The following is a 27844-nucleotide window of genomic DNA, read 5'->3' as shown; positions in this document are numbered from 1 at the left end:
CGCCTTTTTCAAGCGCATGCTAAGTTGCTGCAGTCATGTCTGACTCTTTGCGACCCTACGGACTGTAGCCCGCCAAGCTCCTCAGTCCATGGGATTCTCCAGGCAAGAATATGGAGTGAGTTGCCCTGCCCTCCTCCAAGGGATCTTCCCAACCCAAGGGATCGAACGTGCACCCCAAGTCTCCTGCATTGACAGGAGGTTCTTCACCAGTAGCACCACCTCCTGCACATCATGAAGAGCAGGCTAGATGGAAATTTAAATGCTTAAGACAGGAGACCTGAGGAGATCTATCGACCTCTGACTCTGCACAGAAGGGAATCCATAATCTCTCCTTCAAGCTCTGTGTGACCCAGGATACAGAGAACCAGATGCAGGAACACGAAACAAAACAACAGGTTCCTAGAGGGAGGAAGGCAAGGCTCTGCTGGACAAGGGGAGCGACCCTTACAGCTGACGACGGTCAGGATCCTCCTCCGAGAAGAAGGGAAGGGCGGGCCAGGGATGGGGAGCTACACGGAAGCAGAAAGATGACGCTGCACGAAAAGCGTTAAACTTCTAGAATGAATAATGGGTTGAGGTGGAGGGGGGGAGATCAGATGAAAACAGGGGGAGGAGACCACCCGCCAAAGAAGATAAGCCGCTCTGGACAAGCCGCCAAAAAAGAGAAGCTTCCCTATGGTGAGAAAGCGCACAGCCTACTACAAGGCATCAGTACTTAGTAGCCCGGAGGGTTAATTTTGACTCCAGGCTAAGACTTGAACTCCTGTCTTTGCCAATTTTGTTGTTATAATCGTACATAATGGCCTGCCTCTGAGAACCCTGCCCCCTCTGCCTGACTCTTAAACTAAAGAGCTCCAGTTTAGCTCACAGGGAGATAACGTGAACCTACCACCTATGAATGACCCTAAAGAAACTAATGCATCCTCCTGCCTGAGGCTTGCAAGAATCAAATGGTCTCTTTACTTTGTTTCCTTACCCCCCCATCTCTGATCCATAAGTTTATATGGATCCATATCCAAATCCATCAAAATCCATAAATGGTTATTTTGAGACATTAGTCTGCTCTCCTGTCAGCCAACTTTCCTAATAAAAGGAGTCCTTGCCTCAAGGCCTCATCTCTGGGACTCACTGGCCGACTGTGCAACACGCAGAGCGTGCTCGGACCTGGCGACATTCTGACTCTCCAGCTACAGGTCCCTCTCACCAATGCTCCTTGGCGGTCTCTGAGCACCCTACACTCAGCCTTCTCTCACCAAATCCACATCGGCAGCTAAACCCACGCCAACCCAATCATCCCCGCACCCCTCATCACCCCCCCACCCCAACAACCAGGGCACCACCGTCCCCGCACACTTGACCTCGGAATTACAGTCCTTGAGGCCATCCTCAGAATGGTGGCCCCCTCCAGCCAAAGAGCCCAGCATTTACTGCCTCACTGCCCTTCCCTGGCACAGTGCCCGCAGCAGACACAGCTGGGCACCCCCCTACACTCTTCCCCACTCCCACCTCTGATCACAGGGACCTCAAGACTTTCCCCAGACTGCTCTGTCGCCACAGGAGGGAGGGAGACTGTCCCCATCAGACCCACGTCTACTGAGTCCAGAGATGGCTCCTTGGGGCTGATGAGCAGAATTAGGGGCTTCCCAGAATTAGTGGTGAAGAACTCACCCACCAGTGCCGGAGACATTACGTAGCACGATCCCTGGGTTAGGAGGACCCCCTGGAGGAGGGCATGGCCACCCACTCCAGTGTTCTTGCCTAGATGATCCCATGGACAGAGGAGCCTGGCGGCCACAGTCCATGGGGTCGCAAAGAGTCGGACACAACTGAAGCGATTGAGCATGCAAGCATGCACAAGCAAATTAAACAGATTCACCAATGAGGCCAAAGTCAACCCTACGTCATGCAAAACCCAGATACACTTCACTCTAATGAAATGCTAAACTACTTACTGAACTCATATTTAACCAAAGACTCACTACTGAAGAAAAAAAAATCTCAATCTTCTCCAAAGAAACCTTTTGATGCAAATAAGGTTTGCACTTCAATTGATGCACTTCAATGAGCCCAAAGTATATTTTCTTGAAGAGATATGCCTCTATACTACAACGCACAAATCTACAACAGTTAATTCAGCCACAGAACTCATAATACACAGTCAACACTATTTAAAGCTTTGATATACGTTCCCTAATTTATCCTTCCAGTAAAGCCCGCACCAGTCCACCACATCAGCACTGAGACAGACCCCTTCCCCCACACTGGCCAACAGTGGAGAATCTGCTCATTCAATCAATCTTCTGAAAATCAATCAAAGTCCCCCACTGTTTTGATCTGCATTCACTGGAATGCCCCTGGAATTGTTTTCCATTTACTGGCCACTTGTATTTATTCTTTTGTATACTAACTAGTCAGGCCCTCTGCCTGCTTTTCTAGGATGTGGGTCTTTTTCTATGTGTCCTCCCAGATTTGTTGGGGGTTTTGTTTGTTGGCTTGTGGTTTGATTATGCAGGAATTTTACATTTTTCAGAAAGCCGAATATATATCTGGCATTTCTTCAAGGTTGCTTGCAAAGGTCTTTCCCATAGAATCAAAAGATGACAAAAATGTATTTTCTCCCAGCTTTTAACAGGTTTAGTCTTAAAATTGAAAACATTCCTCCACCAAAACATCAATATCATAAAAGACAAAAAGAGGGAGGGTGGTGGGGAGGAGGGTTGGTCCACATCAGAGCAGACTGAAGAGGCATGCAGTGACACCGTGATTTATAATAAAAAACACACATTTGGTCTTTGTCCCCTTTCTCAGCAAAGTGCTCCTAAAACTCCTGGAATTGCACAAGTGATGGTAACAATAAAGGTGAAAGGAGTGTCTGTTGTTATTCATAAAGACCGTTCCAGCCGCACCTGCATTTCTGTGAATGGACTTTTGCAAAGCCCCAAGGATGGGGACAGCGGGCAGGGGAAGCACACAGAGAAGAGGGTTGGAACCCCCACCTCGGGAGGGAAGAGGGTCTGGAGGCTAAGCTAATCACCACCAGCAAATGATCTGACCACGGTGCCTAAGAGGCCTCCGTCAAACCCTGAACTGAGAGGCTCTGGGAGGGGAAGCCTAGAGGTGCTGGGAGGTAGCTCTCTGGGGGACGCAGAGACACTCCGTGCTCCCCACCCTGCTCCAGGGTTCTCCTCCACCAGCTGTTCCTGACTTGTATCCTTTTATAAAAAACCAGAAATCTAGTGACTGCTTTCCTGAGTTCTGTGAGCCACTCTGCAAAGTTATCAAAGCCCAGGAGTAGGAACCTCCAGTTTACAGCTGGCCAGTGGGAAAGATGGGTGATGACCTGAACTTGGGATTGGCGTCTGAAGGGGGTGCAGACCCCTGACCTTGTGGGGTCTGCACTAATCACAGGCAGGTAGCACTGGAATTAAGTCGCCGGACACCCAGTCGGGGTCTGCTGGAGAGCTGAGTAGAAAAGCCCGTGCATCTGCTGTCAGAAGCTTCTGGAAGTGCTGAGGAGAGGAGATTCACTGTCTGACTTTCACATGACAACTAAATACCAATGTGATCCTAGCCTGCTGGGTGCTTAATGGAGAGGAAAAAATGCTCTAAAAGACATATTTGGGTCAACTCTAAAATTGGAACACAAGCAAGCACTAGGTTAAGTATTACATTAATGCTAACATTTACTGAAGTTGGTAAGGTAACTAACCTGAGGTTGTGTAAAAGAATACATGGGAATCCCCTGGCAGGCCGGAGGTTAGGGGTCTGCTTTCACTGCCCAGGGCCTGGGTGCATGGCAGGCAATGAGGACCCTGCAAACAGTGCAGCACAGCCAAAAAAAGTAATAAAAAAAATTTATAAAAAAGAATATCCTGATTTTTAGAAAATATATACTTAAGTATTTTAAGAGGAAAAAGCCATGATGTAAATGCATCTTATTCTCACGTGATCCGGGAAAAAGTATAACACATACAAATACACACATACACACACAGACTCATACGTGTGATACGTGAGTGTGGGCGTGTGCACACACATATGAAGCATAGGACAAGGCAAACACAGCAAACGTTACCAACAGGTAAATCTGGGCAAAAGATACATGGGATGTTCCCTGTTACTATTCTCACCACTTTTCTGTAAGTTTGAAACCATTTCCAAATAAAAGTTTTTTTTTTAAAAATCTTTCTTCCACCTGGAATTTTATAATCAAAAGTAAAGGGCCCTGCCTTCATTTCAAATCGTCGTCGAAGATCCTGGTACAAAGCATCCACGTAATTACCCAAGAATGGCCCACCCCCGACTCGGGGCGGGCGCACTTCCTGCAGTGGCGTCCCTGCAGAGCCCACCGCCCGCGGAGGGCGGGAGGCGCAGCTAGGATGGCAGGCTGACTACCGTGCATCCCCCCGGCAGGGCGGCCCCTCACTGTGCAGTAGGTCAGACCGCAGATGCCAGGGGGCCAGAGCCACCCGCCAGGGATCCAGGCACCGCGCCTCGCCGGGAAGTGAAGCACCCGGCACCCGCGGGCCGCAACCTTCATGCCTCCAGCCCCAGCCCCCAGTCAGCACCTCCTCCTCTAGGGCAGCCGAGTCCTCACGCCCTGCGGCGGGGCCAGGGCACGGTCCAGACCCTGGACCGGACAGAAAGCGAGCGGCACGGCATCCGGGGAATGCGCAAGATGCTCAAATACATATTTGGTTCGTGGGAATCTGAGGTCAAGGCTAGAAGAGATCAAATGAAGTCCTTCAATGACGGCTTCCGACCAGACGCAAAAGGCTAGTAACTTAAAAGTAGTTTCCTGTAACAGAAAAGAATCTGCAACACTACAGAGACGGATGGATGGGTGGGTAGGTAGGCAGACGGGTAACTGAATCACTCTGCTATACACCCAAAACTAGCACAACGTGGTAAACCTTCATGGTCAAATACTTAAGTAAAAAAAAAAAAAAAAGAAAGAAAGAATTTAAAAAATAAATAAAAGTGGTTTTATCTTCAGTAATCTCACATCTGGAATGGAGAAAAAGGGTCATTTAAGAGTAAGACCCCTCTAGAGAGCTCAGCCCAAAGGAATGTGTGAGCCACATCTGTGTGTGTGTGGGTGGGTGTGTCTGTGGGTGTCAGGCACTCAGTCATTTGCAACCCCATGGACTGTAGCCCGCCAGGGTCCTCTGCACATGGAATTCTCCAGGGAAGAATACTGGAGTGGCTTGCTATTCCTTGCTCCAAGGGACTTTCCTGACCCAGGGATTGAATCGTCTCCTGCATTGCAGGTGGATTCTTTACCGTCTGAGCCACCAGGGAAGCCCAAGAACCACATATGTACATGTAAATATTCTAGCAACCACTTTAATATTTTTTAACAATAGGTATTCAAGAAACATTTTAATTAAAAGAAATCTGGCCACACCACACAGCTTGCAGGATCTTTGCTCCCTGACCAGGGGTTGAACTTCTGCCCCCTGCAGTGGAAGCATGCAATGTGACCTCTGGATGCCCAGGGAAGCCCCTAGGAACCACTTTTATAAAGGTAAAAAGAAACAGGGGAAGTTAATTTTATTTTTTTTGAAGTTAATTTTAATACATTGTATCTAACCTAGTGGATACCAAATTATATCAACGCATACTCAGTATTAAAACATTTTATATTCTTTTCTCATATGAAGTCTTCAAGACTGGTTTGCATTTTCCATGGGCAGCACATTTCAACTGGAACAGCCACGTTTCAAGTGTGGTCGTCAGTCACACGTGGCTGGCAGCTACCACGATGCACAGAACAGGTACCGATCATGAACCATGAAAACCCCTCTGTGAATAACCACCACCAGCCATCTTTATAGTGATCCTGAATGCAATGAATATTCTAGCAATGAAGAAACAAACCCAGTGATGCCCAAGGGACTAAACATCCCAGGAACTAGAGAAAAAGCCAGTCCCCTTCATGTCAGTCCAGCACAGAAAAGCAACAGGGGCTGGAGGACCACAGTTACACCAGTTACACAAGGTCTGGATTCTCTGTCCCGAGGGCCGCGTGAGCCAGGGCGTGGAGGCAAGTCAGGCTCCCCCGCAGGGAAGGACGAAAGGACAAGGCTGGCGCTGTGTGCCCCCACGTACAAGGCAGAGGGAGACGCCCGACGCACCTCACACACTCAGCCCAGGGGCCTCTGTCCTGAAAGCAAGAGGTGCCCAGAGGGCTGAAGCAGGATATCGTGCCCGGATTAGATGGCGAGGACACGACTGAGCGCGCACACGCATGCCTGTATGGGAAGCCAGGTGTGCAAGAAGAGACTCAGCTCCCGGTACTGCTGCAAGTGTGAGCACAGGACTGGCAGGCTGGTGCGGGGGGTGCTCAGAGCAGTCCCCCAGGACCTCAGGACCCCAGGGCTCAGAGCAATCCCCCAGGACCTCAGGGGCTCAGAGCAATCCCCCAGGACCTCAGGACCCCAGGGCTCAGAGCAATCCCCCAGGACCTCAGGACCCCAGGGCTCAGAGCAGTCCCCCAGGACCTCAGGACCCCAGGGCTCAGAGCAGCCCCCCAGGACCTCAGGGCTCAGAGCAGTCCTCCAGGACCTCAGGACCCCAGGGCTCAGAGCAATCCCCCAGGACCTCAAGACCCCAGGGCACTGGGAAAGTAATGATAAACCAAGTGAGCACAAAATGCTACCAGCTTTATCCCCAACTCCTGCCACAGACTCACAGCTCCCGACAACGCTGAGGCCATGGAGAAAGAGTACAGAAAACAGGGACCCCTCCCCGAGAGGGATAAACAGTCTTGACCAGGTGGCTGTGTCCCTGTCTGGCTGGGCCCCATGTGTCTGTCACGAGGCGTCCGCCCGGGACACGTGTACAAGGGGGGCCGGGGGTGAGCAGGTGGCGGGGGTCTCGCGATGTGGTAGGAACACAGAGGAGGGCTCGGTCCCCTGTGATGCCAGGCAGGGCCCTATGAGGCTCCCGGGCAGGAAAGCCTTCCTGTGTCCCATCTCTCACTTACAGGAAACAGGTTTCATTCATTCTATGACCTTCCAGAAATTCCAAACAGCAGGTCCAAACAGCTGCTAGTCAGGGAAGGGAGGGGCCACGAGACAAGGGAGGAGCTGTCAGAAACAAGGCGGCCTTGAGGCAAGGGTACCGGGACCCCTCACGGGGTACACAGCAGTGACTCTGAGCGGCTTGCAGCTATGAAACCCCCACCACGTGGGAGAAGTTAGCTGTTTGCTGCCCGTAAGCACGCAGACCCCAGAGCAGCTGGAACCAGGTTTTTGATGCTGACTCCCAATTACCTCACCACCAACCAATCAGAGGAAGGTCCTCCAGCTGATGGCCCCCTCTGAACCATTACTGTAAAACTTCCTGCTACCTGCCAGGTGGAAACACACAGTTTTTAGGGCATTAGCCTGCTGTGTCCCCTTTTGCCTGGCAAACCAATAAACCTATTCTCTGCTGCTTCACCCAAAACTCTCCAAAAAATTCCAAAATCTCCAAATCTCAAAAAGGTTCCAAGATTTAATTTGATGTTGGGGTACAAAGGCCAGATTCAGCTTCAACAGTCCATGAGAAAAACACTGTTGATAAGATACGTGGTGAGACGCTTCCTACCGCTCAAGAAACAAGTCTGGTCTAATTGTTAATGCTGGTCTTTACTTTTCTTGGAAAGTTTCTACCGTAAATAAGCAGGTAAGCAGAGATAACCACAGGTTAAAGTGAAAGTCGCTCAGCCATGTCCAACTCTTTGCAACCCCATGGACTACACAGTCCATGGAATTCTCCAGGCCAGAATACTGGAGTGGGCAGCCTTTCCCTTCTCCAGGGGATCTTCCCAGGGGTTGAACCCTGGTCGAATAAATACCAATTTCCACTTTCTTGATGTTTAAATACATGTGTGTATCAGGAAAATTTAATGACATTAAAAACCAATCAGGGGCTTCCCTGACAGCTCCGTGGTCCAGAGGCCCGCGCAGGAGGCAGGGCTTCAGCCCCTGGTCTGGGAGGACCCCACATGATACAGGGGACTGAACTCAGGAGCCGCAACTACTGAGCCCTGCTCTGGAGACGGCGCTCAGAAACAGGAGACACCACCCCGGTGCGAGGCCCACACGTCACAGCTGGAGAGGAGCCCCCGCTCGGGAACTGGAGAAAGGCCCACACATGGAGGAAGACTCAGCTCAGCCAAAGACAAATAAATTTAAAAAATCACAACAATAAGAAATCTCCATAAAACTGCAAAACATTATCACTACTCAAATTTAATAAGCAGTATGTCTCTGCACAGTTCAGAACAATGGACGCCAAAATGACAACAAAAGTCCCAGTTTTGTTGTGATCACAATGGGTATCTCCTCCTATCCTGGTCATAAGAAGGAGGCTGCCATTTAAACAAGCAGTCCCAAAATAAGAAATTCTACTTAATACTAAAGTAAGAAGATGGGTTTGGGCCAACTGAAGAGCTCTGCTAGGACCCTTTGTCAAACTTTGGATGTAATTATAATCCCAAATATCAAATAATTTCAGAGAATGGAGAAGAATGTTCTAGGCCTATGCTTTCCAATAGAAATATAATGCTAGGCACACATGATTTTAAGTTTTCCAGTAGCAACATTAAAGATAAAAGAAACAGGTGAGATTAATTTGAAGAATATTGATTTATTTTATTAACCCAATATATCCAAAATATCATCTCAGCATGTAATCAAAATTAATGAGATGTCTTACTTTTTTCATATAAAACCTTCAACATTTGGCCTGAATTTCACACCTACAGTTCATCTCAATTTGGAGCAGCTACAATTCAAGTGTTCATTAGCCAAATGTAGCAAGTGGCTATAATATTAGCAAAGACCGAGACAGTTCCATTCTGTGGTGAAGATTCTAAAGAGCAAAGCGGTTAGGGGACGGGTAAACTGCGAGCCAGGCCTAGAGTTGCTTCTAACTCCCGACCAAATATTTGTTCTATTTAATCAGACTGTCAGCCCTGCGATTTGACAGAGAGTATCAAATTAAGGCAGGCCAAGGACACCCGGGATGCAAGTCACCGTCAAGACCGTGTGAAACCAGAGCTCACTGTCAAAAGACCGTGTCTGGCTGAACCAAAGGACACCCAACAGCAAATCAACAGAGCAGACCCTATCTCAATCGGTAAGCCTGGATGCTTTGTTTTGACAAGTCTGAGAACATCACAGGTATTGTAGGGTCCAAACTCCCCAGGCTCAGAACAGTGACTGTGAAAATAGCACGGTGCACACAGAGGGAAGGGTTTTTGAGAATTCAAGCTCACATGACACTGGACAGAATTTCCTACACCCTGACCCTCCTCACTGTTGGTAATATTTATGAAGCAATCAGGGGCTTCCCTGGGGGTACACGGACAAAAACCCGCCTGCCAATGCAGGGGACACGGGTTCGATCCCTGGCCCGGGAAGATCCTACATGCTGCAGCAACTACCGCAGTCCATGAGCCTAGAGCCGTGCTCTGCATCAGGAGTGGCTCCACAATGGCAAGCCCACGCTCTGCAGGGCAGCCCCGCTCAGCACAACTAGAGAGCTCGTACACAGCGACGAAGACCCAGCACCACCAAAGCAAAGAAATCATAAAGAAAAAGAAGCCATCTGCAGGAATAAGAAAAGATGTCTTGCTTAAAAGAAAATACTCTGGCCCAAAATAGGAGGGAGAGGGAAATTGTCATATGTTAATCACTGTTAAAGCTGGGTGATGGATACAAGGCTATTTATTATATTAAATGATTCTTCCTTCCTTTCTGTAACATGAAAGTTTCCACAATAAAAAATTTTGGTTTTTTTTTAAAGGAGGGAAGAGGGGGGGGGGCATAGTCTTCCTTCTAAAAGAGGAAGTTTCCTAGTATCAGAGCCCTGACACCAGGACAAATAAACAAATTCCAGCATCCTGGTGATAATTCCAAGAGCACTTGAAAATATGCAGACGTTTCAATTTTAAGGAAGCGACCGAATGGAGAGCAGAAGGAAGGAAAGAGGGAAAATATTTTTAAAATGCCTACAACCCCAACGTCCTGAGAAAATCACTGACAGCAGCATCTCAACATATACCCTCCAGACCATCCCGGTCTGTTTATTGAAACGTGTATCATGGCCTCCAGCCTGATGAAGTGAGGTGATGAGTGGGGCTGCTCTCCAGGAGCGGGCCTGCCTCGGGAAGGGCCGCCTTCCAGGTGGTTCTCAGCGGGAGGGTCAAACTCTGGGCTGGGCAAGTGACAGAGACGGTGTGACACACCCCCTCCTCTGAAGATTTAAATCCCCAACCAGGGCAGGGCAGTGGCTGCTGTTCAGTCCCTGAGTGTGTCCCACTCTCTGCGACCCCAGCGACTGCAGCACACCCAGTTCCTGTCCTTCACTACCTCCCAGAGTTCGCTCAGATTCCTGTCCATCAAGTCGGTGATGCCATCCAACCATCTCATCCTCTGCTGGCCCTCTCCTTTGGCCTTCAGTCTTTCCCAGCATCGGGGTCTTTCCCGATGAGTCGGCTATTTGCATAGGGTGGCCAAACCACTGAAGCATCAGCATCAGTCCTCCCAATGAATATTTAGAGCTGATTTCCTTTAGACTTGACCAGTGTGATCTCCCTGCAGTCCAAGGGACTCTCAAGAGTCTTCTCTGGCTAGTAGACCTGAATCATCCAGGGTCCTGGACAGAGGACCTTGAATTCCTACAGCTGGGATCCCAGGACCTGACTGACTCCAGCTTGTGAAAACAACCAGTACCCTTCTTACAAACACGGTTTTCTCATTTAAGCTGGATAGAGTTCCCATCCGTTGTTTGAAGTAAAGAACTCCGATAAGAGTAATAACGAATTTTCCACCAGTTACTGTGCTAAAATTTTGATTGGCGTTAATTCATTTACTCCTCAAACACTCCCATGAGGTAAATACTACCACTGACTCCATTTCAGAACTGAAAACCTGGAGATCCAGGCAGATTAAATAGTATGTCCCAGCTTACCGCTACTGGTCGTTCAGCTGGGATTTGAACTTCGGCTGGTGGATCTTGCCATTTTGTCCAAAATCATAAAACCTTCAATTAAGCTGCTTTCTGGCCTGCTTTTTTCATTAACAATATGTTAAGAATGTCTTTGGCATGTTGGAAAATACATCTTTTGTTAACAGCCACAATAAATTTCATAATTCAACCAAGAACCTCTTCCACTGGGATATTTAGGTTGTTTTAGTTTTTCAGTATCATGAATATGGCTCTAATAGCTGCCCTTTTAATCTGAAGGAGCATCCGATTTACAGTTGGGTTAACTTTCCGGCCTGGGTTTGTCAGGTCAAAGGATGTACGCCCTTTCCCATTCTCAGTACGTGTAGTACAGCAGGGCACTGTCCTCACAGCCTGTTAAATGCAAAAGGAACAACGTCAGCTTTTCTCTGAGAAAGGCTGTGGGCATGCCCGTGTGCTCGGAAAGGAGACAATCTGCGCAGCTAAATCAGAAAGAAAATTCTGTTTTTAAATGTTAATTGGTGAAGGATAATAGGATTTCCCAATCAATACCAAGTACAGTTCAAGTCCAGTGTTTGAGGACTTCTATTGCATCACATTCCCCGAGGCAATTCTAAAGGGCTTCGCTCAGGGATGACTGTGGAAAAGGTGAGTTACAAGCAAAGACGTTCCTGTGACTCTTGGCCTCTTTTCTTTGCACTGGCTGCTTCAAAAGCCAGAAGAGACACCAGTTAAATCAACACAGTGATATGACTGCCAGTGCGTTTATTTCCCCCGTGAGACTGAGGTTCTCTAGTTCCTGTTCTCAGGTCACTCCGGTGTGGTAACTTCCTGAGGAGACCGCACTCTTTCCTACTTTGTTCTATACAGACTGAACCCTCTCTAGCTGAATACAAAATCACACTTCAAACTAGACCTAACTGCTAGCTAACGAAGGCTGAGGCTCCATCTGAGATGAGCAGGAAGCTTGAGAGAAAGATAATGGCTGAAAGCACCCACCCCTCACAAGGGGGCAGGTGGGAAAGACAAAATATATGAGGATGTGTGGCCGGGGCTGCACCCGTGTGACACTGGACAGCAAACTCCACACTGAGCCGTTCTCTGGGAGACGGGATGACTGAAGGCAGAAAAGCACCAACAATAGTCCAAGATCCCTTGTGAATTTGAATATCTAGGGAAAACTAGTTACTCAGTAACTTTTATCCACTCAGACAGAATATAAATTTAAAAAGAAAATGTTTGTCCTAAAACTAGTATCAGGACATAGAATATATTAGCACAGTCCTGGTAACTAACTCAGGCAGAGGCTGGCTAGGCTGACAGTGATTATCTTGCAGGGACAGATAAGAATGATGAAAGGGAAAAAGACAAGTAAATATTTACCAAACACAATTCCAAGGAAGAAAAGAGATAGCAGGCCCAGGAAACTAAAGAATATGAAGATAAAATGAAGCACTCCCAGAAAATTCAGGGACTCAGAAGAGAATAAAAAATTAAAAATCAGAGTAGATCAGGACATGCTACCTATTATTCTAACTAGTTCAGCGGCCACGTTTCCTCCTATTTGGCAATCCTCATGCCTGCCCCCAGTCAGCGGTCAGCCCAGCTCTTGGGGGAAAGTGAGCAGAGACAGAGAGGGATGAGAGCGGCTGTGGAGAATGCGAAGAATCCGCCCGCAGGACACACGGTCCGACCCCTGATCCCAGAAGATCCGACGCGCCAGATGAACTAAGCCCGAGTGTCACAACTCCTAGCCCAACAGCTGAAGCCCGTACAGAGGGCCACCAGATGCGAAGCCCTCACACTGCGGTTAAAGAGCAGGCTCAGCTCGCCACCGCAGCGAAGACCCGGCACAGCTGATAAATTCAAGAAAAAAAAGAATGAGTGCAGGCAGGGCAGGATTCTCCTCCCACGGGAAGCCTCCCAGCAGAACCAGGAGGTTAAGGGATCGTGCTTGCGGCCTTCTCAGTGGCGGGGTGTACAAGCCTGGCTAACCCGCCGAGGCCAGCAGGGCAGTCTCAGGGGACACAGCTGGTCCCCCGAGGAGCGGGACTCACCGAGGGCGTGGCTGCAGCTCCGGCAGGACTCCGTCAGGCTGACGATGATCTGCTGCAGGTCGGCTCTGGGGGGAGTGGGCGAAGGATTGGGGTTTTTCCAGCCATTGCATTTACAAGATTCCTCTGCCTAAAAAGCAAATAAAGAGAAACAAAATTATATACTAGACACCAAGGAACTGAATGTTTTACACATAAGTGACACACACCAGTCACAGGACTGCAACCTCCCCACTCCTGACTTAATAATGTTCTCTGTATTAGCAGGAAACAAAAGCAGAAAAAAGGCAAAGGGGGTGTGTGACTCAGGCATGTTGCTTTTAGGGTTTCGGTTTCTTTTCTGCTGATCCTGCCTCACAGAGAGGAGACTGTGCCCTCCGCTCTGGTACCACGGCCCCAGGGAGCATCCACGGGGTCCATCCATCAAGCTTTCCGAAGGGAAAAGCCAGATTCCTGAGGTCCCTGCAACACGTGCGGTTCCAGCGACAACTCTGCCCACGGCACTGACGGGGTCAGCAACCCGGGGGCCACCAGAGGACGCCCTCGCCGGCCCCTCCCACTCCCCCGCCGGCCCCTCCCACTCCCCCAGCGGCTCCTCCCACTCCCTCCCCGGCTCCTCCCACTCCCCCGCAGACCCCTCCCTCTCCCCCAGACCCCTCCCACACACTCGCGGGCTCCTCCCAGTTCCTCGTGGGCTCCCAGCCATACAAGTGGAGAGGGTTCTTCGTGGAGGCCACGAGTTCTCCCTCCAAGAAATATCCCAGGTTTCCCACACCAGAGCACTTTTTAGTAACGCTTGACAGCATCTTTCTTAACTTTCCCCACTTAATCTTCACATTTCCCCACCTTCTTAGAAAACAGCGAACATGCTCAAGTGTTTCTGTGATGACCTGGGGTTATAAAGCAGAGGACAAGAGTGGAAAGGTATCGATTATTCCCGATTATTCTACCGAGTACCACTCTGGGTCTTCACGGGTCATAAGGTGTGGAGGGAAACGTGGAAAGCTTGCACTGAATGATTCCAACCTTTACTCCCTTCACTGACTCTACCCTTCACCACATCAGTTCAGTTCAGTAGCTCAGTCGTGTCCGACTCTTTGCGATCCCATGAATCGCAGCACGCCAGGCCTCCCTGTGCATCACCAACTCCCGGAGTTTACTAAAACTCATGTCCATAGAGTCGGTGATGCCATCCAGTCATCTCATGCTCTGTCGTCCCCTTCTCCTCCTGCCCTCAATCCCTCCCAGCATCAGGGTCTTTTCCAATGAGTCAACTCTTCAAATCAGGTGGCCAAAGTATTGGAGTTTCAGCTTCATCATCATTCCTTCCAGTGAACACCCAGGACTGACCTCCTTTAGGATGGACTGGTTGGATCTCCTTGCAGTCCAAGGGACTCTCAAGAGTCTTCTCCAACACCACAGTTCAAAAGCATCAACTTTTCAGTGCTCAGCTTTCTTCACAGTCCAACTCTCACATTCATACATGACCACTGGAAAAACCATAGCTTTGACTAGATGGACCTTTGTTGGCAAAGTAATGTCTCTGCTTTTTAATATGCTATCTAGGTTGGTCATAACTTTCCTTCCAAGGAGTGTCTTTTAATTTCATGGCTGCAATCACCATCTGCAGTGATTTTGGAGCCCAAAAAACTAAAGTCTGACACTGTTTCCACTGTTTCCCCATCTATTTGCCATGAAGTGATGGGGCTGGATGCCATGATCTTAGTTTTCTGAATGTTGAGCTTTAAGCCAACTTTTTCAGTCTCCTCTTTCACTTTCATCAAGAGGCTTCTTAGCTCCTCTTCACTTTCTGCCGTAAGGGTGGTATCATCTGCATATCTGAGGTTATTGTTATTTCTCCCAGAAATCTTGATTCTAGCTTGTGCTTCCTCCAGCCCACCGTTTCTCATGATGTACTCTGCATATAAGTTAAATAAGCAGGGTGACAATATACAGCCTTGACGTACTCCTTTTCCTATTTGGAACCAGTCTGTTGTTCCATGTCCAGTTCTAACTGTTGCTTCCTGACCTGCACATAGGTTTCTCAAGAGGCAGGTCAGGTGGTCTGGTATGTCCATCTCTTTCAGAATTTTCCAGTTTATTGTGATCCACACAGTCAAAGGCTTTGGCGTAGTCAATAAAGCAGAAATAGATGTTTTTCTGGAACTCTCTTGCTTTTTTGATGATCCAACGGATGTTGGCAATTTGATCTCTGGTTCCTCTGCCTTTTCTAAAACCAGCTTGAACATCTGGAAGTTCTCGGTTCACGTCTTGCTGAAGCCTGGCTTGGAGAATTTTGAGCATTACTTTACTAGCGTGAGAGATGAGTGCAATTGTGCAGTAGTTTGAGCATTCTTTGGCATTGCCTTTCTTAGGGATTGGAATGAACTGACCTTTTCCAGTCCTGTGGACACTGCTGAGTTCTCCAAATTTGCTGGCATATTGAGTGCAGCACTTTCACAGCATCATCTTTCAGGATTTGAAATAGCTCAACTGGAATTCCAACATCCACTAGCTTTGTTCGTAGTGATGCTTTCTAAGGCCCGCTTGACTTCACATTCCAGGATGTCTGGCTCTAGATGAGTGATCACACCATTGTGATTATCTGGGTCATGAAGATCTTTTTTGTACAGTTCTTCTGTGTATTCTTGCCACCTCTTCTTAATATCTTCTGCGTCTGTTAGGTCCATACCATTTCTGTCCTTTATCAAACCCATCTTTGCCTGAAATGTTCCCTTGATATCTCTAATTTTCTTGAAGAGATCTCTACTCTTTCCATTCTGTTGTTTTCCTCTATTTCTTTGCATTGATCGCTGAGGAAGGCTTTCTTATCTCTCCTGGCTATTCTTTGGAACTCTGCATTCAAATGGGAATATCTTTCCTTTTCTCCTTTGCTTTTCGCTTCTCTTCTTCTCACAGCTATCTGTAAGGCCGCCTCAGACAACCATTTTGCTTTTTTGCATTTCTTTTCCATGGGGATGGTCTTGATCCCTGTCTCCTGTACAATGTCACGAACCTCCGTCCATAGTTAATCAGGCTCTCTGTCTATCAGATCTAGTCCGTGAGAAGATACCCCTCTGCCAAGGTAAGGAGCAGCGGCTGCACTTTGCTGGAGCAGCCGTGAAGAGATACCCCACGTCCAAGGTAAGAGACACCCAAGTAAGACAGTAGGTGTTGCCAGAGGGCATCAGAGGGCAGACACACTAAAACCATAATCACAGAAAACTAGCCAATCTGATCACAGGACCACAGTCCTGTCTAACTCAATGAAACTAAGCCAAGCCGTGTGGGGCCACCCAAGACAGTCGGGTCATGGTGGAGAGGTCTGACAGCATATGGTCCACTGGAGAAGGGAACGGCAAACCACTTCAGTATTCTTGCCTTGAGAACCCCATGAACAGTATGAGAAAGCAAAATGATAGGATACTGAAAGAGGAACTCCCCAGGTAGGTAGGTGCCCAATATGCTAATGGATCAATGGAGAAATAACTCCAGAAAGAATGAAGAGATGGAGCCAAGGCAAAATCAATACCCAGTTATGGATGTGACTGGTGATAGAAGCAAGGTCTGATGCTGTAAAGAGCAATATTGCATAGGAACCTGGAATGTTAGGTCCATGAATCAAGGCAAGTTGGAAGTGGTCAAACAGGAGATGGTAAGAGTCGACATTCTTATGTCGACATTCTAGGAATCAGCGAACTAAAATGGACTGGAATGGGTGAATTTAACTCAGATGACCAGTATATCTACTACTGTGGGCAGGAATCCCTTAGAAGAAAGGAGTAGCCATCATGGTCAACAAAAGAGTCTGAAGTGCAGTACTTGGATACAATCTCAAAAACGACAGAATGATCTCTGTTTGTTTCCAAGGCAAACCATTCAATATCACGGTAATCCAAGCCTATGCCCCAACCAGTAATGCTGAAGAAGCTGAAGTTGAACGGCTCTATGAAGACCTACAAGGCCTTTTAGAACTAACACCCAAAAAAGATGTCCTTTTCATTATAGGGGACTGGAATGCAAAAGTAGGAAGTCAAGAAACACCTGGAGTAACAGGCAAATTTGGCCTTGGAGTACGGAATGAAGCAGAGCAAAGGCTTATAGAGTTCTACCAAGAGAACGCACTGGTCATAGCAAACACCCTCTTCCAACAACACAAGAGAAGACTCTACACATGGACCTCACCAGATGGTCAACACTGAAATCAGACTGATTATACCTCTTTTCAGCCAAAGATGGAGAAGCTCTATACAGTCAGCAAAAACAAGACCAGGAGCTGACTGTGGCTCAGATCATGAACTCCTTATTGCCAAATTCAGATTGAAATTGAAGAAAGTGGGGAAAACCACTAGACCATTCAGGTATGACCTAAATCAAATCATGGACACTACTGGCCTTTAAATAAACTGCAATATTTTTATGCTTGGGCTTTGTGTTAGATCTTTTGTCCCCTCAGACGTCTTTTCTCCCTGGTTTGGATCTCCCAGCCCCCCCAGCCCCTGATGTACCAGATGGCTGAAGTTAACAGAAGTCTGAAAATTTCAGAACGGCTGCTGCCTTGACCTCACACGGAAAATTCTCCCAAGATAGGAATAGTTCCTGAAGTGTATCCATGTAAAGGAGATTAAGAAAAGAAAGAATAAATAACTGGCAAGGCAGGGAGGGTCAAGATGCAAGAACAAAAACCTGCTTTTGATGGTAAGCCCTTCCCCGTGGGCACGTGGAACCTGGCAATCCCCACCTTACTGCTCCTCACAGTGAGGATGGGGAGGAAGGACCTTCCACCAGCGACCCCAACAGAGCAGCCCCCAGTGCCTAGCTCCAGGGACCCTCTTTGGTCTGGCCAGGCACCAGGCAGGGCCTACTGCTACCCACAGGCTCTGATACTAAGCTAAACTGGGCCCTGAAATTCTCTGAGGCAAGCCATCTGCCTCTGAGAGACAAGGTCTCCAAGGCCATGTTCCTGAGGTGATGCTCATGAGAGTCTGCTCCCCAGAAAGCACCCCACAATCTCGAGGGCTGGGGCAGACCTCCCCCCACACACACACCCCTCTTCTCCTCATGGTGGGCCATCTGCCCCCACCTCCAGCTGTTCTGAGCAGTTGGTCTGATTCAGCTGACCTTTCCAAAAAAGGCCTTTGGCTAAAGAAAAACAAGTGATGGCAAAAGCAGCCAATGAAGGAGAGCGTGCCAAACCTAAAAGGAGAAAACAGCGGTGGCCAGAAACGGGGAGTCTGGAGAACTACATCCTAAGTCAAGGACTTAGGATGTCAAGGACTCACGATAGGCGCCAAGAGTCTACTCCCTGCTGGCTACATTTGCTGGGTATGGAAGGAGCCAAGGAGACCCTGCTGGTGCGGGGGAGAGCAGCCGTGGGGGAGCTGGGGGCGGCAGACAGGCAGAGCAGGTGAGCACAGCGCACAGGCTGTCAGAGAGGGTGGTGCTGGGAGAGAAAGGCTGACGGCGGGTCAGGAAGGTCTGGGAACAGAGAAGCCAAACGCACAGTTTTAACCGGGACCTTTATAGACGGGGACATTCAAGCAAAGGTTTGACAATGAAGGTCGCTGGCAGAAGAACAGCCCAGGCAGAGGGAGCAACCTGTGCAAAGGCAAGGGCAGGCCTGGTTTGCTCAACAGAGAGCGCAGCAGCCAGGGCGAGCGGAGCTCAGGGCAGAAAGGGGAGCACTGCAGTGGGGACCCCACAGAGAAGGCCTCCTGAGAACGGTAACATGTCAGCCCAGTTACCTGTCTTCCCCTCCTCTCAAGGAGGGTCCTCCGGGCTTCAAACAGGAATGGAGACAGAATACAAGGGCTTGAGGCAGGGTGTCTGCAAACATTTTCTTTCTCTTTCACTCTTTCCTTTAGTCATTAGGGTCAACCATCCCCACTCTCTTTTTTTCCCTTAAATAGTAATCATGGGGGGGGGGGAAATCCACCCACTTTCCTGTCATTAATCTGTATCAGTAAATCGTCTTACTTCCTTCTGCTTCTAACTTCCAGTCCAGGATAATGATGCTCCTATCACACAGGGAAGCACATTAACTGCAAATACGACCCAGCACTTATAAATCTCTGATATCTGGATAGAAAGGAAGGCCCACCAAGAGACCGCAGGATGCTCCCTGAATTGTCCTAAAGGTGCCAAGCTGCCTAGTCAAGGGTTTCGTGACTTAACAAGGACAAGGGTTTATGTTGGGTGTGGGGTCAAGCGGATAATAACCGGAGTTCAGTCTGTCCTCAGTCTGCCTCCGTGACCTCTGCAGCTTTTGACAGACACGATGGATTTTGCATCTGGTCACGGAAGCAACCACAGCCGCGGTCTGCTTCACGGGCAGGCTGGCCCCGGGAAGGAAGTACCTGTGGCAAGAGCTCCGTGTGGACCACAATTAAACCCACTGAAGGCCGCATCTGTCACTCCAAACGTTCAGAGAGACTCTGACCTAGGTAGGCATGAGGTTCCTCGTTACAGGGACGCGGGGAGGCTGGCCAGCAGGCCTGATCAACCCTGTTCGCTCCATGGCTACGAGGACAGCCATTACCCGGACAAGACAGAACCTCCTGTGGCAAAAATCTGAGCCCACAGGTAAGAAAGTCCGTGGCCGTGCCTGAGGTGCGGCCTCCCCGCAGCTCTTCCCACGGCACGCAGACGGCACAGCTCGAGAGACGGCTACGGGAGGGCTCCCTGCGTTTGGAGGCCGGGGGGTAACGTGCACAGGGAGGAGAGGGGAAAGGAAACAAGCCCCGAGCCTTTCCTGCTCCTCACGCCCCGTGTACTCACTTTTCAAACCTTGAGCACCCTCTGCATGTCCCTCACATCACAAGCCTGGATGCTGAGACACCAGAACCCTCTCTTCACGGGAGATGAAGACGCAGCCCAGTGGCGCTCGGCTTTGGAGGCCCCGGAGTCACTGGAGAACTTCCTCAGAAAAGTAAAGTGGAGTCTGGGAGCGCGGGCAGCACCAGAGGGAGGCAGGCATCCATCTTCTCTAAGCGAGTGATTAAATTCTCCCAGACAACCCAGTAGAAGGAGACTGAATCTTCCCGCAGCAAAGTCCCAGGACCAGGATCTTCCTTCAGGATTTGCTTCCTCCAAGCCTGGAGGCGCACAGAAGGCAGGGGTGGAGACGGCAGGGAGGGCGGGGGAAGGCAGGACAGCTCTCCGCCGCAGAGGCTGGCAGGAACCTGGGGAAGACGGAGCGGTCCGTGAGGACTCGGCCGCTTCCCCCGCAGCCCCTGACCAGCCAACAGCAGCGACGGGACAAGAATGTGTTTGCCAGCAAAGCGTTTCATTCTGGGCTGAGGTTGGCAGACAGGCGGCAGGGGACAGCACACAGTATCAAAGCTCTGTTCAGGAGGGTGGGCCTGGAGTGATGCAAAGGCAATTTCAAACCTTAGCTTCAGCATCTGCGAACTGTATGAACCTGAGGTAAATCCCTTAACCTTCCTAATCTATGAAAGGAGCACAAAATATTCATCCCACAAGACTGTTAGAGGCACTAAGGAATGAAGGTGGGTAGGTGCTGAATGGATGGAAGTGGTAATGAAGACGCTGTTAACATGGTAGGACAGCCCTGTTAGGTGAAAGATTAGCTGAGACCAGAGCTCTGTAAATCATGACCAACTATGACAGTTAATACTTTAAAGCAAGGACCTAAAGAGGATGCAGCCAATGAAAGTAGCTTGAAGATACTGGTCCCGATCACTGTGGAATCACAGCACTTAGTGAACAAAAGATTGGTCAGCTTACACCGAAAAGTGTCACTCCTCACATACATGATCCAGCAATCCCATTGCTGGGCATGAATCTGGAGAAAACTAATTTAAAAGATATGTGCAAACTAACACAACATTGTAAAGCAATTATCCTCTAATTAAAAAAAAAAAAGTTATTCCTAACTTAAGTCACTTGCTCGCTCAATATTAAACAACAAAAAAGATATATGCATCCCAACATTCACTGCAACACTATTTACAATAACCAAGACATGGAAGCAATTTAAATGTCCATCAACAGAGGAATGGATAAAAAAGATGTGGTACATGTGCACAATATAAACTGGAAGGGCCAAAGCTGGAGCTGGAGCTCCAATACTTTGGCCACCTGATGCTAAGAGCCGACTCACTGGAAAAGACCCTGATGCTGGGAAGGATTGAGGGCAGGAGGAGAAGGGGACGACCGAGGAAGAGACGGTTGGATGGCATCACTGACTCAATGGACATGAGTTTAAGTAAACTCTGGGAGATGGTGAAGGACAGGGAGGCCTGGCGTGCTGCAGTCCATGGGGCCGCAAAGAGTTGAATACGACTGAGTGACGGAACAAAAACAAGCATACACGATGGAATATTACTCAGCCATAAAAAAGAAAGAAATAATACCATTTGCAACAACATGGATAGACCTAGAGATTGATTGTCATACTGAGTGAAGTAAGTCAGAGACAGAAAGATAAATATGATATCACTTATATGTGGAATATAAAAAAAAAGGTACAAATGAACTTATTTACAAAAGAGAAATAGAGTTACATATGTAGACAACAAACTTACTGTCACCAGCGGGGGAAGGGAGGAGAGATGGATAAACTAGGAGCTTGGGATTGACATCCACACACGCGACATATAAAACAGTAACTAATGAGCACCTACTGCATAGCACAGGGATCTCTACTCAACACCCTCTAATGACTGTATGGGGAAAGGATCTTCCAAATGTGTGACAATATATATATATATGTAACTGATTCACTTTGCTCACACCTAAAACAATATTATTTATCAACTAGACTTCAATTTTTTAATGGATTAAAAAAAATAAGGCTAAATATTTGTTCTGACAATGAACCTGTCTAGGTCCTAGTGAATGGTAGCAAAGACAAACCCACCAAATAATATGGACCATAATTTGATGTATGTTTGTTAAATGCATAAGCAATTTCAAATGTAGGAATGCAGATATACAGAGGAACTAGAAAGAGACACACTTTCTAGTGTGTGTGGGGGGGGGGTGAAAGTTGGGAGGAGAAGGGACATTCCCTTTGTATTCTATATTCTTCTCTGGAGTTCATATTCATGGGTTGATTGCTAATTTTCTTTAACATTGATTCCTCTGAAGGAAAAAACATGATTCCAACAACAATAACAGAGGCTCAGTACACACAGGGAGGGTGGAAACCACAGCCTTATCATAAACCACATGTAAGAATTCCAGGATCCAACACCCTTGTCCCTGTGGCACTGCTTATAAGCCCCCTCCCCTCACTGAGGTTCAAGCCAAGACAGGAACAAGCTTCCAGTTCTTGGAGAAAAGGATACGGGGATTTTCAGAGATAAAAATCTTAACCTCATGATTGCAACAGACTTACAGTCCAGAAGTTAAAATCGATGCCTCTTCTTGTCCTTCTTGTCTTAATATGACAGAAGACTGCTGTGTTCTTGGGGGCCTGAGAAGTGGGTAGGTCATGAACCTCACATCAGGGAGAGTCCTCCCAAGACCCTTGCATTCCCCGTACTCAGTAAAAGACGGCTACATCCCCCACATTGAAGCCACTTGTTACAGAAGAGCTTGATAAATTGCACAACAAGAAACTTGGATGATTTAGAAAGTAACTGAATAAAGGACTTTTCTTTCAAAAGTGGCTAACCCTGCTTCCTCCGCTGAGTCTTGGGAACCCAGTAGCTTTTACAAAGTAGGTTTTTGTTTCCTTTGTTCAGAAGGACTGAGACTTTTCCCAAATAAACAGAAAAATTCCATGAAAACTAAGAGAAGGGTGGAGGGAGGGTGAGAAGGGAGCACAGAGAAACCCTGAAGTGGGAAAGCTGCGTCAGCACGGGCAGGGCTCCAGGCCGCCCTGCCGCCCCGGGCAAGGCTGAGGCTCCAGAGCGCCCTGCCGCCCTCAGGCAAGGCCGAGGTGAGCCGCAAGGTCGGAAATGCTCTGAATTCAGAGACAGTGTCAAAGGTGGGGGAAGGATGCTAAACTATCTAATCAGGAATTCTTTTCTACTGATTCATGTTATAATGATATTTTGGAATATTAGGTAAAACATTAAAACTAATGAAAGTGTTTTATTTCAATTTTTTACGTGCTGAATACTTGTCCCCCAAAGTTTATGATCACCCAGAACCTCACAAAGGGACCTTGTCTGGACCCAGGATTACTTAAGGATCTTGAGACAAAATTAACCTAGTTTAGACTGGGCCTTAAAACCAATAAGTGGTATTTTTGTAAGAGAAAGGAGAGGGAGATCCGGACACCAAGTCACTCACGCAGATGGAAGATGCCCTGTGGAGACAGAGGCAGAGACTGGAGAGGAGAACCTATAAAACCAAGAGGGAACTTCCCCTGTGGTTCAGGGGTTAACAACCCACCCTGTTGATCCCTGGTACTGGCCAAGGCTGCCAGGAGCCACCAGATGCTAGGAAGACCCAGGAAGGATTCATCCCAGATCCTTCAGAGCCCTGCCCTGCTGACACCTTGATTTCAGACCTCTGGCCTCCAAAATTGAATTAAAGGAATAAATTCCTGATAATGTTTGTGATCATTTTTTATGGCATTCCAAGAAAATTAATGCAAGTGGCATAAAATAGATAAGAACCTGCTGTGTAACACAGGGAGCTCCACTCAATCCTCTGTAATGACCTACGATGGGAAAAGACTCTAAGACAGAGTGGATATGTGTACACGCATAACTGATTGACTTTGCTGGACGCCTGAAGCTAACACAACACTGTCAATCAACTGTAACAGAACGTTTAAGAACACAGGTGGCTGTCAGGAAACGTTAAGTTACAGACAGGTATGTGCTCACGTTCGATTCCTATTGATGTTGCTGCACTAGAGTTTAAAGGGAATTTACCCCTCCAAACCCAAGTCTTCACTACGGACCCTAACTGCTGAGGTACAGAAGAGTCCCCGTATTTCTTAAATGCTTCTAAATGATGAAAGTTACACCCAATTGAAACATCTGGAAGTCTCTTGATTTTGCTCAGTTGTTTCTGGATTTTTCATGTTGGTGGGATAAGAAAATTACTTCCTACATGTGTACAAATATCACAGGACACACTGAACCCTAAGTGCATCGTATTTTTAACGTGTGCAGGACCTATGGCCCTGTTTACGAGAGAGGACGTACTAAGTCCTGAGAAAACACTCAGCATCACCCCTGATACCAGCAGCGCATTTTCTGCCAAGCACCCCAAGCTGCTGCTACCTGCCCTCCGTCTCAGCCTCCCTATCTCCCTTCCAGATGTTCCGGCTGCCACTGTTCTCTGAGATAAGAGGGCTCCCTTCAAAACACCTTAATTAGACCAGACGGCTGCTGGCTCAGGGGAACTCCCAAGGGGGTTGGCCTTGCAGCTTCAACAGAGTATCAGCTGCAGGACAACCTTGCAGGGAGTGACTGCCAAGCCAATTACTGTGGCAGCTACAAACTGGGCGTGGGGGGGTGGGGAGCTCATTCCCCAGGAGCCGTCTCTGCAGAGCAGCAGCGCCAAGAGAGAAAAGGCCGCCTCAGTGCTGCTGACAAGCCCACGGCATAAAAATGGTCTCTGCCCCAGCAGGATCCAGGGTGAGAGGTCAGAGGATGCAGAAGCCAGGACAGAAGGAAGCAAAACTGGATAAACAAGTAACCATGACCCAGATGGCAGGCAGACAGGGAGCAGGGTGCTCCGGGCCTGAAGAGTCCTGGTTGGCACCCAGAGGAGCCACAGTGGAAGCGCCAGGCCCTCCAGCAGGACGCTCGCTGTCAGGCTTAAAATGCCGGAGAGTCGTGCTTGCCGGAGAAGTTAAACCAGTGACAGGGAATGTCCCACAGTGAAAACATACAGACAGGATTAGGGAGTAAAACTGAGTCCAACATTACAGCACAGGCTAAAACAGGCAGTTGCACACACATTCCCACCTCACCGTGTGTGAGAAAGGGATTCACTGCTCCCACTACTCAGAAGAGAAAGCAGAAGCTCTAGACGTTAAGACACCTCCCTGAGTTTGTTCGGTCTACCCTGCAGAAGCACCGAGTGTGTTCAGGCCCTGTGGCTATGCGCGCCTGTGTGTCTGTCTGATTTGCTGCCTCTCTGTTCCAGGCTGGACAAAAGCAAAATGTTCAAAGGTTAAGAACGAAAACAACAATGGGATACAACTTCTCCCCCATAAGAATGACTGCAATCAAAAGAGCAGGTAGTACGTCTGGTCATGAAGGCACACGAGTCCTCAGGCACTGTTGAAGGGGACTGTTAATATGGAGCAGCTGCTTTGGAAAACAACTCAGCAGTTCCATAAAAAGTTAAACTAACAGAAAACCCCCAAATAAACCCTCACATAGGTGGTCAAATGATTCTCGACAAGGGGGCCAAGACCATTCAATGGGAAAAGGGCAACCTTTTTGACAAATGGAAAAACTGAATATTCACATGCAAAAGAATGAAGTTGTTGAACTCTTACATCATATAGAAAAACTAACCTCAAATGGATTAAAGACCTAAAACCTAAATGATGAAACTCTTAACAGAAAACATAAGGGAAAAGCTTCTTGACATTAGATTTGTCCATGATTTCTTGGATAGGACACCAAAAGCATAGACAGCAACAACAACAACACGACTTAATCAAAATGTAAAATTTCTATGCATCAAAAGAACACAGAGTGAAAAGTAGTCAAATCCTAGAGACAAGGGGAGGTTGCCAGGAATTGAGTAACTGAAGCCATGGGAAGCTGCAGTTCAATGAGAACAGAGTTTCCGTTTGCAGGATGAAGTACAGTAGAGAGATGATGATGGTTGTACAACAGGGTGAATTTCTCAACACTGCTGAACTTAAAAATGGTTAAGATGATAAATTTTATGTGATGTGTATTCTACCACAACTTAAAAAAAAGTCATTTTCAGTAACATTATTCATATTAACCAAAAAGTGAAAAGAACCCAAAGTCCATCAACCGGTGAATTCATAAAATGTGGCATACCCACTGGAATATGACAGGGCAGAAAACAATGACGTGATGATGCAAGCTACCACAGGAGGAGCTGCAAAACATGATGCAAGGAGCCAGGGGCCAAAAAATCACATATTATATATTTCAGTTACATAAATGTCCAGAAAAGGCAAATGCACAGAGGTGGAAAGTTGACTAGGCTTCCCTGGTGGCTCAGCAGTAAAGCAATTGCCTGCAATTCAGGAGACCTGGGTTCAGTCCCTGGGTTGGCAAGATCCACTGGAGGAGGCATGGCAACCCACTCCAGTATTCGCACCCGGAGCATCCCACGGACAGAGGAGCCCGGGGGCTGCAATCCATGGGGTCGCACAGTCGGACACGCCTGAGAGGAGCAGCAGAGAGGCAACAGCAGTCTGGGCGGGAGGTGCACACAAGGCCCTTTCTGCGGAAATGGAAACCTGGACTTGGGTGATGACTATACTACTCAGACAGTTTCCCAAAATGATTGAATTGCACACTTAGAGCCAGAGGAATTCATGCCATGCGAATTATACCTCAGTAAAGCTGTCGTTTAAAAGGGTAAGAGCTTGCTATCAAATTCTATCTATTCAAATATGGGTCTTCTACAGTGTGTCCCAAAATTGAAGCTTATTTTCTCAAATACAAATGGAAGAAGCTTAATAAGCTACATTAAAAACCATCATCATAATAAAACACCAGCCCCAGGGTGGGGGTGTGGGGGTCTCCACCGCTGTCCTTTCTGATCAAGGAAAAAGCAAAAGAAGTCGGAGCATCTAGGTGACCACGCCTGTCGGAATCTACCCCAGCAAAGGAGAAATAACAAGCGACAGAAATAAGCCGTTAAGTAGGCTGCCCTGGTTTCACAATTAGTGGAAAGGCTGAAACAATTAAAACGTGCTAATAATAAAGCCCTCTTGCTGGCGTTCCTCTCACTCACTGACACCTTTGACCTGTTGCCCTGCAGCTTTCTGGCTTGTTTGCAAATTCATTCTATCAGAATCAGCAATGGGTTTCTGTACAATGACTCCCGTTCCCCTCCTTAAACTACAGTAGAAAATGGAAGATGCAGCCTCAGGAAGGCAGGGGAAGAAGGGAGACCGACAATTTCTGAAAATGATTACAAGAGAAGGAAGAGTGAGCTGGGGTTGGGAGGACTGGGGTGGGAGCGTCTAAGTTTTGATTTGCCACCATCATGAGCATCTGAATTCTGCTCTTAACTGTGAGCATGTCTTTTTTTTTTTATCATATATTTCTTTGAAAAAAAAATTTCTTTCCTCCTATTTTAAAACAGCAACAACACCCGGAGTCTGCTGTATGAGCTGTGATTTCAATAAAGGTTCTCTCTGGAACTGAACCGCTTTGGAAGCAGTTTGAATGATACTCGTGGGGTGTTCTCAAACTTTAATCTGCCCCCAAATTACCTCAGCAATCTTGTTAAAATGCAGATTCAGAATCAGGAGGGCCAGGGTGAGGCCCCAGAATCTCATTTCTAAGCAGTGAGGTGAGGACCACACTTGGAGCAGCAAAATGTGAAGGTGGCCTTGGGGATGTGACTGTTAAAACCTCTCTTCTCCCTGATTAACGGGAGCTTTCCACACCCGCTGTGAATTTAAGCGGCTAAGACATCCTTTCTGGGACGTGAAATTTTTTCTTTCCTCACTGGGTGATAATCCCTCTGGCTTCCACAACTGCCCGTGGACAGCCCGCAGACAGCATAAAGCTGTGACTGGAAACAGGGATCTTTAAGATTTGGGGGGCTTCGCGCGCAGGTAAAAAGAAGTGGGAGTGGGGAGACAGTCTTCCCTCAGGAGCTCGAATTTGCCCGGGACTGAAGGTGTCCTTGGAAGGAAAGTTATGACCAACCTAGATAGCATATTAAAA

General features: G+C 47.9%; 1 protein-coding gene across 3 annotated transcripts in view; it reads right to left on the bottom strand.

The window, feature by feature from the left end:
* KAT2B (lysine acetyltransferase 2B) overlaps positions 1-27844 on the bottom strand; it is a 92872-nt gene that overhangs the window by 52079 nt on the left and 12949 nt on the right. The window contains exons 1-2 of one of the 3 annotated variants that reach the window (XM_043474819.1): positions 19794-20100; positions 13020-13146 (exon numbers count right to left, since the gene is read on the bottom strand). Coding sequence is in view for 2 of the 3 variants with exons in the window: in XM_043474818.1 (XP_043330753.1) it covers positions 13020-13146; positions 13406-13423 (145 nt within the window). In the remaining variant the exon portion in view is untranslated. Of the gene's footprint in view, positions 1-13019; positions 13147-13405; positions 13439-19793; positions 20101-27844 lie in introns of those variants that run through there. The other 2 variants (XM_043474818.1, XM_043474817.1) reach the window with 2 other exon arrangements.

This window comes from Cervus canadensis, chromosome 7, assembly GCF_019320065.1.
Source record: "Cervus canadensis isolate Bull #8, Minnesota chromosome 7, ASM1932006v1, whole genome shotgun sequence".
NCBI lineage: Eukaryota > Metazoa > Chordata > Mammalia > Artiodactyla > Cervidae > Cervus > Cervus canadensis.
The sequence above is the reverse complement of the archived record's forward strand: the minus strand, read 5'-3'. Positions and strand labels throughout refer to the sequence as shown.